This window comes from Otolemur garnettii, unplaced genomic scaffold (genome assembly GCF_000181295.1).
Source record: "Otolemur garnettii isolate 467f Iridium unplaced genomic scaffold, OtoGar3 scaffold00003, whole genome shotgun sequence".
Lineage (NCBI taxonomy): Eukaryota > Metazoa > Chordata > Mammalia > Primates > Galagidae > Otolemur > Otolemur garnettii.
Window position 1 is genome coordinate 1,762,967 of NW_003852398.1, and position 12,211 is coordinate 1,775,177.

The following is a 12,211-nucleotide window of genomic DNA, read 5'->3' on the forward strand; positions in this document are numbered from 1 at the left end:
CCGCCCCCAGGGCAGGGGAGGGGAGACGCGGCAGGGTGGGCTGTGCCCCACGGGAATCCTGCGGGCCCGTGCGCCCGCCTGTGCCAGCTCCGCTCTCTGTCTCGCGTTCCCGCAGGCTCCCAAGAGGTAGCGGACGCGGCAGTCGGGAGGCGCGGGGCTCTGTCCTGAGGGCCTAAGGCCACCCCTGGGGTGCCCAGGCACTCGGCTCTAGGAGAAAAGCCGCAAAGAAATAGGCTGCCGAAGTGACTACTCCCGGGAGGGATCTCTCCCAAGCGCCTGGGAGTCTTTTGCTCGGGTCTCCGCTTTAAACAATCTCTAGCAGTTCGAGGTGGCAGGCAGCGCCGCCCCTCTGGGGGACTGGCCCGGGATCCTTTTCCCAAATCCGCTGGGGAGGTTTTTGCCAGTCGGGAGCCGAACCCCTGCTGCGAGCGCTTCTCCTGAACTAGACTGAGCCGCTGCGCATTCCGACCTCCAGGGGCTATGAGAGCAACAACCCCAAGGCAAGGTAGGTGGCCCAGACGGGCTTGTCCAGAGAATTATCCGGCTGGGCTTGACATGAGTAACGATGAGATTTGCTCAAGTATCCGCGAACGACCCTGTGCTTTTCTTTTTTGCTTTTTAGGGCTTTTGGAGAGCTGCTGAGGAGCCAGGGGCTTGGAGGAGCGAGTCATGTATTTTCAGCTGCGTCTCAAAAGGGGAGAATTCCCTGTCACCATCAGAGAAGCAACAGCCCCGAAATGTGATTGCAGTTGACTAGCAAGGCAGAGAGGCCTGGGAGTCTCTGTATTGATGGCTTAGAATATGCTAAAAAGCCAATGTTTTCTCTGGGGAATTCAGGGCCAGCTGGCACCCATGACAGTGACCTGGAGCAAGGGAGTCAGAAGACAGTTGTAGAAAGCAGGAGGGAGCTTCTGCAGGACTGACTTGGACTGCCAACAGGAGGCTCCTGCTGCAGCTGCTGCGCAGGTCATGGAATGTTGGTGAGGTCCTCCACCCAGGGGAGCAAGTCCTCTGTGCAAGGGGCTGCCTGGTTAGGGAGGACTCCTGTCAGTCCGACTGACCCCTAATCCCTACTTTGAACTTGAGGACCGTCAGAGCCCTGGAAGATGAGGACTGGGAATACCTCCACCATGGACCGGGCGGGGCTGGTGGTGAAGAGGGACTTCTCCTTCCGCATCCTCACTGCCTGCTTTTTGTCCCTGCTCATCCTGTCCACCCTCCTGGGGAACACACTGGTCTGTGCTGCTGTTATTAGGTTCCGACACCTGCGTTCCAAGGTGACCAACTTCTTTGTTATCTCCTTGGCTGTGTCGGATCTCTTAGTGGCTGTCTTGGTCATGCCCTGGAAAGCAGTGGCTGAGATTGCTGGCTTCTGGCCGTTTGGGTCCTTCTGTAACATCTGGGTGGCCTTTGACATCATGTGTTCTACTGCATCCATCCTCAACCTCTGTGTGATCAGCATGGACAGGTACTGGGCTATCTCCAGCCCCTTCCGTTATGAGAGAAAGATGACCCCCAAGGCAGCCTTCATCCTGATCAGCGTGGCGTGGACCTTGTCTGTCCTTATCTCTTTCATCCCAGTGCAGCTTAGCTGGCACAAGGCAAAACCCACCAGCCTTTCTGATGGGAATGCCACATCCCTGGATGAGACCATAGACAACTGTGATTCCAGCCTGAGCAGGACATATGCCATTTCATCCTCCCTAATAAGCTTTTACATCCCTGTGGCCATCATGCTTGTCACCTACACCAGGATCTACAGGATCGCCCAGAAACAAATACGGCGCATCTCTGCCTTGGAGAGGGCGGCAGTCCATGCCAAGAATTGCCAGACCACCACCGGTAATGGAAAACCTGTCGAATGTTCTCAACCTGAAAGCTCTTTTAAGATGTCCTTCAAGAGAGAGACTAAAGTTCTGAAGACTCTGTCGGTGATCATGGGGGTGTTTGTATGCTGCTGGCTGCCTTTCTTCATCTTGAACTGCATTCTGCCCTTCTGTGGGTCTGGGGAGACCCAGCCTTTCTGCATCGACTCCATCACCTTTGATGTGTTTGTGTGGTTTGGGTGGGCTAATTCCTCCTTGAACCCCATCATTTATGCTTTCAATGCTGATTTTCGGAAGGCATTTTCAACCCTCTTAGGATGCTACAGACTTTGCCCTACTACGAATAATGCCATAGAGACAGTTAGCATCAATAACAATGGAGCCGTGGTGTTTTCCAGCCATCACGAGCCACGAGGCTCCATCTCCAAGGAGTGCAATCTGGTTTACCTGATCCCACATGCTGTGGGCTCCTCCGAGGACCTGAAAAAGGAGGAGGCAGGCGGAATAGCCAAACCCTTGGAGAAGCTGTCCCCAGCCCTGTCAGTCATATTGGACTATGACACTGACGTCTCTCTAGAGAAAATCCAACCCATCACACAAAATGGACAGCACCCAACCTGAGCTCCTGGATGAATCCACCACACATGCTCATCCTGAAAGCTCCAGGAGCTTTCTCTGGGGCTTGCTGTTAAGAAATTAAGGTTTGGTGAGACTCTGGGGTGTCAGGAGAGCCTTCTGCTGCTTTTCAACACATAACAAACTATATTTTCAAATACATTCTAGTGTATTTTCTGTGTTGTTGATAGTCAAGCAAACAGGGACACTGCAAACGTGGGAAGCTACAAGGGACATGTCTTTGGCTCCCAAATTGTTTTTAGAAATTTATTTTTATCTTAAGATTTAAAAAATAGGGCAAAGAATCAGCAATGAACAGCTTCACTTGAAAAATCAAACCTTTTCCAGGAAAGAAATCAGAAGGGTTGAGTTTGCTGTGTACAAACAGGTGCTAACAGTGTTCCAAGAAAAGTTTTCAGATTGTAAAGGTAGGTGCATGCCTTCATAAATTATTTCTAAAAAATAATTGAGGCTTATAGTAGCAATGGGATTTTTTTTCAGAGTTGTGAGATGCTTTGGTTTTATTTATTTATTGTATCATATGGATATTTATAATTTATTATAATAAATATATATTTATCATATTTAATAAGATAAACTAACAAGTTACCTGAGAGCTTACAACCACAGTTTTGCCCTTTAAACTAGCACTATACAAGCCAATGAAATAAACACACAGACTCTGTGAAATCCTAACAAGTGCTTGTGTATAACTGCTAGAAAGATAGCAAAGACTATTCCTTAAAATTCACTGATACAAATAAAAACATGGTGAGAACAGATGAATTCTGTGAATGCTTTTTTTTCATAAAAAGATTTTGAAAAGTTTTAAAAAGGTTAGTCACCATGGTGTTCAAAAATTTTTAAATGGCAAAGACTTTCCCAGGGGAATTTGCCATTCTGTAAATAGCTTAAATAAAAGCTAGCTGAAGAGAGTTCGACTTTAAATTTATGCTGTTACGTGGTAACAGAAAGTACTTTGTATTTATGTAAAATAACTGGCTCTCTGTCTTTTCTCATTTCACGTGTCAGATAGCTTTTCTGAACCAAACAAATGGCTTTCCTAGATAGAGATGTGGATTGTAGTAACCCCACGGATGGACAGAGTTCAAACCCTGCATCTCCATCTTACCGGGTTAAAACAAGCCACTCAGTGGGGCTAATTTTTGTAGTGCTTTAATCCGAACTTAGAACTGATTTTTTTTAAAAAAAGCTTGCAGTGTAACGTATCTTACTTAACTTATAGTGCCTCACAAGCATCCTTGAGTAAGACACTTCTGTTGGTGGAAGAAACAGGAGAACCCTTCTCTTTGGGTGTGTTAGGTACCCCAAAGCTATCCGCACCTCTTTTGACAAATGCTATTCTTTTCTCTGTGCTTTGGAATCAAGTTTCTGTGTCACTGCCCAGATTGTAAAAAGTACAGAAAGCCTCCTTTGCAAGATGCTAACTCAGAGTGAGGCATTTCAAGAGTTTCTTTGAAATGTTTACAAAATATTCTTCTTGATAAGCAACTTACTTAACATTCAGATGGAATCAGTAAAAAGAAAAAAAAAATCTCCTGCATTAGGTCTGTGTTATTTATGTATTGTGAATGTTTTCTTAATTTTATTGGCTGTATGCTTTCTTACATATAATAAAAATATTTTGTGAACTCAAATCAGCCCGGAATGAGCTCTGTTGCGGTTGCTAAATGTGTTTTAAATACTAGGATGTTTGAGATCTACAAGGAAGAAAACATGACCATTTTCAAGTATATGTTGCTTTTTTTTTTTTTAAACAAAATGGAAATTTCTTTTGTTGTATATGCCATGTGTTGCCTTTGAATATCTAAATAGACAATGTTTTCTGATTTGGGCTATATACTCTTCTTTTTATTGTCTTAACTTTTTTTTTGAAAAGAATTCTTTCTTCTACTTCTCATTTCAAAGATTTGAAAGCTTTCTAATATCTCTCTGCTTTTTCTTTCAAGGAGTCTATTTTAAATAAAATAAAAATTACAGAAAAGATGGTAGCTTGCTATGGGGTTGTGGGTCTTTCAGCTGATGACAATTATTGTATGTGTGGTGTTTATTTCATAAGTAAAATACGAAAGGAATTTTTTTTTTCCCTTGGAGAGATTGTGCAGGTTGTGATGCTAGGGTTATCAAATGCCTTACAGGGCATAGCCACAGGTCCTGCCAAAATGACTTAGTTAATGTCCTAAGTCATTTTTTTTCTCATCTTGATGAACAAGAATGACCGAACAGCAGGTGATATAGAAATTAAGGGTTAAGTTTATAATTTGGAACACCGCACAACAGATGGTGTCTTTTTAAATTCCCTAATTGCCTTTCCCGGGCTTCGGCATACCATGAACATATCTAGAATGAGCACCCATAGAGCTTGATGCCTTTTCTTTCTGTTTCATAATTTCCTGGATTCCTTTATTCTTTGAAGTCTATTTTTGCTCATCAATCACAAGCTACAGTGCTCAGTCTGGTCTGTTACTGTCCAGCTAATGAAAAGTGACACCAAAGGCTTTACCATTTATTTCAATGGCAAAAGAGTGAGAAATAAATGATATGTCTAGAAATTACATTAAAGAATTGTAAAAGTTAATACACTTTGAATGAGACTGTACTTTGGGGTTCCTGGCATATTAGATTGATAAAGGGCATCTTATGGAATGTTAATTTTATTGAAAGACTCAGAATTTGATATTATAACTATAAAAGCAGAATGGCAATATGCTTTTCATTTCATTTTTAACTACAGTGATGAACCTTAATAATACTACCTATATATGAAACACTTTATAAAGACAAAGGCAATTTGAAAGAGGTGTTTTTTTCACTTCTCCGTTTAAAAAGACACCTTCCTAATCAAAAGGATACACAGCTCTTACTGGTAACTGACACAGCAGGAAGTCTTATGGGAGGAAGACTGAGGACTGGGCTTCAGTTGTCGATTTTGAGTTTATCTAGGAAAGTCACTGCTTTCTCTTGGAATCTAAGGAAGTCATGTTCTCAGAGTCTCAGTTGTCCTGGTCCATTAAAAGGGAGGACCAAAACCTCTGCATTAATTTTATCAGCAGATGGGTTCACTCCCAAAGTGAATCTATGTGCCATCCAGCTTCAGTGACGTTCTGGATTCTCCTCTCTGAGGTCTCCATCATGCTTTCTCCCTCCGCCTGTCCCACCAGCTATTTAGCCTATTTCCCCCACTTCCCCAAGAGCCCATCCACAGCTGGAGGCCTGGAATGCAGACAGCAGGAGCTTTGTTTTGGACACTGGAGGGTTCACATTGCAACTAAGACTTTCAGCCTGTGTGAGCAGAAACACATGTCTTTATCTCGAGGAGTCTGTTTGACCATTTGTGAAAAGGGAATCAACATGCAGGTTTTTGTGAGGATTAAAATGAAGCTGATGTCTGTAAGAGGAGTAATGACTGATGCGTGGGGCTTATTGATTCTCAGCAAAATCTCTAGTTTGATCAGTTCATATTTCATCCATTCATATTTGTTGTATTAGTAATGATGGATTTCCTACGTATTTGACATGTTTTCTTGAAGCAAATGGAAGTGACTTTTAGAGTGAGGATAAGTGGTTTGAGATGGTCCCAGACGCTGATGTCTTTTGCTGTGGTTATCTGGCATTCCAGGAGCAAGTGGCTTTTTATATCTCCTGGTTAAGAAAATTGCCTTAAGTTACCACTAGCTATTGACTGAATAAATCTATCTACAGTACTTTAATCTATAATATCTCCTTATGGAATTTGTTTCAGGAATAATGACTCTGTAGCCTGCTTGCAGAGTCATTACGGGCTGTTATTGGGCTGTTACATTTAGGACCCATGGCTCTGCGTGATCTGGTTACAGTGATCATTTGAAGGAATGAACCTGGTGGGCCATGGGATTGTAAGGCTATGGAGATTAGATGTACCTGTACGGATTTGTGTTAGATGTCCTGGCTAGAAAAGATGACAAAAGAACCTGTTTATTTAACGGAGGATAGAAAGGATGGTGAGGGTATACCACAGACAAGACCTCTAGGATGTTGTTACCAGGCCAATCTACATTGCCTTCTGTTATGTTAAGTAACCTCTGTGTGATATGCAGAGTTTAAAAGGCAGCCTTTGGACTTTAGTCTGTTCCATCATTTAAGATTTGGGAGTTGTAATTTAAACAGTATTAGAAGCTCAAGAATAATCTCTGATTTAAAAGGGTTTAACTTTCTAATCACTATGAGAAAATGTACAAAACCAGTTGGAATTTTTCTCAGGCTCACAGAACAGAGACTCTATCAGATCTCAAAATTGGTAAATATTTCCAGCCATTGAGAAGAATCTTTTCTGCACCGCATCCCTAGAAGTGAGACTACCTCTCAGGCTTTGCTGGCAGAATGTCTAGCAAAGAGGCAGTGGTAGCAGGAAGACTGAGGTGTATGGTAGGATGTTTCATTTCATTTTAAAAAAATGGACATGCTGCTTTACAAACCTTGAAAGTAAGGGTTTTTTTGTTTGTGTATGTGTGTGTGTGCGCATATGTGTGTGTGTTTATGTGTCTACAATAAAGAATGTTGTATGGAATGAGTTCTAAGATATTTTCTGGCTTGAAAATACTGCCTATGAGATATGAGATCCATGATAGGCAACATCTGACTTTGATGGGTTCCCCTGGCAGGTTTCCCAAATCCCCTTTCTCTTTGTTATTGGAAAGCCAACAGATTGATATTTATAAAATGCAAATTGGGTGGCTCTGTACTTATTTAACATTCTTCAATGGCTCCTAATTACTTTTAGGAAGAAAAAATCAAACTCATATGAAGCCCTTTGTGACAGGGCGGTGCCTGTGGCTCAGTGAGTAGGGCACCAGCCCCATAGACTGAGGGTGGTGGGTTCGAACCCGGCCTCGGCCAAACTGCAACAAAAAATAGCCAGGCGTTGTGACGCCTGTAGTCCCAGCTACTCTGGAGGCTAAAGCAAGAGACTCACCTAAGCCCGAGAGCTGGAGGTTGCTGTGAGCTGTGACACCACAGCACTCTACTGGGGGCAACAAAGTGAGACTCTGTGTCAAAAAAAAAAAAAAAAGCCCTTCGTGATCTGGCCACTGGTGGCCTCGGTAGCCTTATCTGATAGTCAGCACCTCACTAGCACTGTCCTGTAGGGATTCTGAACTGTGTACACTTTGTGGAGTCCTTTCTTGTTTCTATGCTTTTTCATATACTGTTCCCTCTGCCCAGACACCCTTCCCATCGCCTTTGCTTGCCCAGTCTTGTGTGCCCTTTAGGACTGTCAGACTTCTTCCCTGGCACTTTCCTCCTGCCTCTGCCCCTTTATTTCTTTCCAAGGTCTTATCATGCTGTCATGAAACCATCTCTTCATTTCCTTTTGCTTTCTCTAGATTATGAACATATTGAGAGCAAAATCTGTTTTGTTTTTCCTCCCCTGTCTTATATATCCCTAAGCATCCAGGGCACTGCCTGCCATATAGGAGTTACTACTCATTACATTTTTGTTGAAGGAATGAAAGAATGAACAAATCAAAACAAGGAATGTTGGAATCTCAATTTTAGTGAAGTTCATTTTGATAGAATTTGCATTTAATAAGCTTCCAGGAGCATATTTAGGATTTTTACCATGTGTTGGATGCCATCGACACAGAATGGATTGGATGTTGTCCTAGTCTTAGAGGAGGAAGATAGATGTGCAGATAATCTATCATCAAAACAATTTTGAAACATCAAAAAAAAAAATTGAAAGTAAATGTAGAGAAAAGGAAATGTTTTTCCAGGCACTGCCAATAATTCCATTTTGTGCCAAGCACCAACCATCCCTTCATTATCTCATTCCTTCCTCATAGCCATCCTATGAAGTGGGAATATTTATCATTATCCCCATCTTGCGGATGAAAATAATTGTGAGAGAGGGCACATAATACATCCAAGGTCAGCTAGCTGGTAAATGATGGGGGCAGATTTGAATCCAGGATCCATTTCTGTGACTCCAGAACCTATTCTTTTAATCACCAATCTGTTGTTTACCAGGAAATAGTTCTAACCAAACAAGGGTTTCTTAAGGGAGTTCCAAATACCTCAAACACTCAAACATTGTTGCGTTAAAAAAATACTTTTTGATATTTTGAAGCATATACCCAAAGTTGAGAGAATGGTATAGTGAACTCCTGTGCACCCATCCCTTGACCCAGCTTTGAACAATAGCAAGACTGAGGTTGATGGTCTTTGAAAAGGTTATATGAGTGAGCAATGCCCACAGGAAGCATATGTCTTTGGGCAGAGTATAATGTTTAAGCTAAGAAGACTTCTAAGACATTTGCATTTCAAAAGCATGACTTTGTGAAGCTTAAATGTAAGGAAACATGGAGATGGCTCAGTCAAAGGCTTAAATATTTGTATGTTTGCAGATCACTTTGATCCACAAACAGAGTTTATTCCAGCAAACATTTACCTACACCTGACCAGTGCTCAGCTTCAGGAAGGGGATGGGGTGATGAGTGGACCAGGGAGAATGGGGGAGGTAGGAGAGAGTGCTGTGGAGAGATGTGGTGGGGCATGGAGTAGGAAGCAAGTGGCAGTGGAGGTGGGCTGGCAGGGGGGATAGAGTTCGGACAGGTGGAAAGAGACAGGAGTGAGGAGAGTTGGAGAGGGAGCTCTGACACTTGAAAACATGGGGCTGAAGTATGGGTGGTGGATCCATTTTTTGGATATGGGACAAGATACAGAGATGAACTTAGACTCATTAAAAGTTTTGGTCCAAACAGGGTCCCCCAGGCTGTCACATTAGTTGGTTTGGTGTGGTATTACCCCTCTGCAGGAACCCCTTTTCAGTTTACCTGACAATTAACCAGATGGCCACACAGTAACCATGGGAGTGAGAACTCCCTTCCTTCCCACTCTCCCCCGAGCTGAGCTCCCCTGTCTGCTGCTCTCAGACACACTCTGGTGGCACCTCTTTGCTTTCCTTCCAGTTGGGGCATTCTTCCTCCCTGTCATCCTCATCTGAGATTCATCTCAGCTGTGAGCTTGCACAGAGGTCCTCCCCGGCCCTTCCTTCATGGCCTGGCAGGCCTTAGCAGGGCATCTGCCCTGTCCTTTGTGCTGTCTGTGTCCTATTTCTCCAGTGAGTGAGGGAGTCCTGGGAGGGCACAGGGGACTGCATTTCCAGTGCCGAGCAGAGCCTGGCAGACTGTAGGCACCCAAGGCAATATTTCAGTTTATTAAATGAATGAATGGACTAATAACTTTAGAAAAGGTTTAGGCAAGTGGTTACACATACGTCTTCATTTTCACTGTGTAGTTGACTCTGTTCGGGTTATAAGAGCTGACCTACTCTGCTAAGTTAAATTTCTCCATCATTAGCACCATCACAGGAAAATAATTGAGTAGTATTTAAATGGCAAATGAGGGCTCTCTCTCACATAGCTGTGCCTGGATAGCAATCAATTCTTTTACCCAGGAGAGAGAGAAAATGTCAACCAAATGTCACAAATGTGTTCCCAGATTATCTAGCCACATGCATGCTGCTTTGAGACTGAGTTTTTAGGACAGATGCATTTAGCATTATAAACATGTTGACTGTAATTAAGATAATGGTCAGCCCATTTGTAAAGATGCTTCTTTAATGCACACTGCTGTTGGCTGTTAAACGAGGGAGAGAAGGTGTTATATACCAATTCTCCCAAAACAGCTATGGGTTTTTGATAGCTTCATGGTGGGTCATTATAAAACAGTATGTTTCTGACTGGCAGAGGGGAGGATTAAAGAGGATCCACCCCAGGGGCAATAAGGTGATAGCGCTAGCTTGTTTAAAAAGCCTGGTCATAATACTTTCAAGACATAAGCAAATTGTAATGCCATTTTTAGAAAGCATTCATTGGCATTGATATTGAAATGAAAGCTTATTTGCTTGCTCGTAGGGCTGTAAAATTTAGAATGTCACACTTGGATGCAGCTCAATAGAATATCAGAACCTCTGTGTTGGGGACAAGAAACAGATGCTTTCCTGCCCTGTTCGCAGCAGTGCAAATTGATTAGGCTAAGCGGAAAAGGGGGATTTGGCAGAAACAACCAAACTTTAAAGCACACACACAATCTGACCCAGCAATTCCACTCCCATGAACCTCCTTTACGTACGTTTTTACCTATGCATTCAGAGATGTGTGTGCACAGAATGCACACTGAAGCCCTTGCTTGTAAAAGCCAGTTGGAGACAAATTAAGTGTCCAGTAATAGGGGAATGAATGTCACCACTCAATCATGTTGTATTGCCTGCTGCACAGAAGACAGCAAATAGACTGAGACAACAGGAGTTGTAGCAGAGAAAGAGTTTCATAGCGCTGGGTGCCAAGTGAGGAGACAGAGAAATTTTTCAAATCTGCTTCTCTAAGAATTTGGAGACTAAGGTTTTTAATTATGGTTTGACAGGTATGGGGATGGGAGGGCATCAGTACTGCTGATTGGTTGGGTTGAGCACAAAGTCATAGAAATGTAGAAATTGTCTTCTTGTGCTGAGGCAGTTTATGGGTCGGGGCCACAACACTAGTTGAGTAAGTTCTGTGGTATGGGCTACAGGTCTGGTTGGGTCATTCGGTCCACTGGAATGCAGAGTCTGGAAAGTATTTTAAAGACCAGCGTTAGCTTTCACAAGGGTGAAAGTTATGTATGGGAGAAATTAAGAAAGTTAAGAGTTTTATGGCCATCAGTTCTGTGACTCCTGAGTAGTAAGCAGTTATAGGAAAAAGCAAGCTAGGGAACAATGGCCAGTTATTTTCTCAACTACACTTATAGCTTTGCAGAGTTCAGGCTCCTATGTACTTTCCATCTTGGATATCTGTTAATTTTACAAAGAGCTGTTTCATGAGTAACTGCGATGTAAGATGCCCATTGTATGTGGTGGTTAAAAAGAAAAGTATATCCATAAGCACTGTTATGGAAGGATTATCATGATACATTACGAAGGGAAAAAACAAGTTGCCAAACAATATGGACAATATCACTCCTTTTATTTAAAAAAATATAAGAAGTATAATATATATTTATTAATGTAAATATATAAAAAAGTGGAAAAATGCCCACCTACCTGAATAAATAATTGAGACAAGCAAACAAACAAACAAATGTGAGAAAATAGACCAATCTCCCCACAGAAGAATGCCAAATAATTGAGGTTTGTGGGCTGTGCATGATAACTGTGCATCTCTGTGGTATCTCCGGGGAAGAGAGTGAGCTCTAGGGAGAACCAGGGAGGGGAAGACTTTCCCATGTTAATTTGAATATTTATTGGTTTTCACAAGAAGCGTGTTTATGTACTATACCTGTGTAATTAAAATCAGATTTTAAAAAGAAGCATGCTGAATTTGTTAGGCAGAAAAGGCTGTAGGTGTGGTTGCTTTGCTGGGGATGAGATTGGGGGGTATAGGCGTGGCCTGGAAAAAATGTACGGTAGTTGAGCACCTTATGTTTTCCTGAGCTCATCTGGGAACATCTCTGGCTCAATTGTCAGTGCCTGGTTTGGCTGAAGCTGGGTGAGGCTGGGGACTGGCTTGCAGATGCTTAGCTGGCCCGCGGAGCAGAGCAGGGACATTGGACAGAACACAGGGCCTGCCTGGCTCAAAAGACCCTTCCCCTGTAACCTGGAGAAATGACCTTCACCAGCATGTGGAGGTCTTAGCTGCTTCATACAAAAGGTTCTTTTTAAAAAAAATTTTAACCAAGCTTCCACAGAGTCCATATTTGGAATAATTTTTTTAATAAAATGCATCTTGTTTAGAAAA

At 42.8% G+C, this 12,211-nt stretch overlaps 1 protein-coding gene across 1 annotated transcript; it reads left to right on the forward strand.

The window, feature by feature from the left end:
* The first annotated feature begins 680 nt into the window (after positions 1-680).
* On the forward strand, positions 681-3,156 carry DRD1 (dopamine receptor D1). Its single transcript, XM_003781926.3, has one exon. The coding sequence runs from the start codon at positions 1,107-1,109 to the stop codon at positions 2,445-2,447; it is 1,341 nt and encodes a 446-aa protein (XP_003781974.1). The 5' UTR covers positions 681-1,106; the 3' UTR covers positions 2,448-3,156.
* The last annotated feature ends 9,055 nt before the right edge of the window (positions 3,157-12,211 follow it).

Coding starts and splice junctions, on each gene's coding strand:
- DRD1 (XM_003781926.3), top strand. CDS start 1,107: ATGAGGACTGGGAATACCTCCACCATGGACCGGGCGGGGCTGGTGGTG.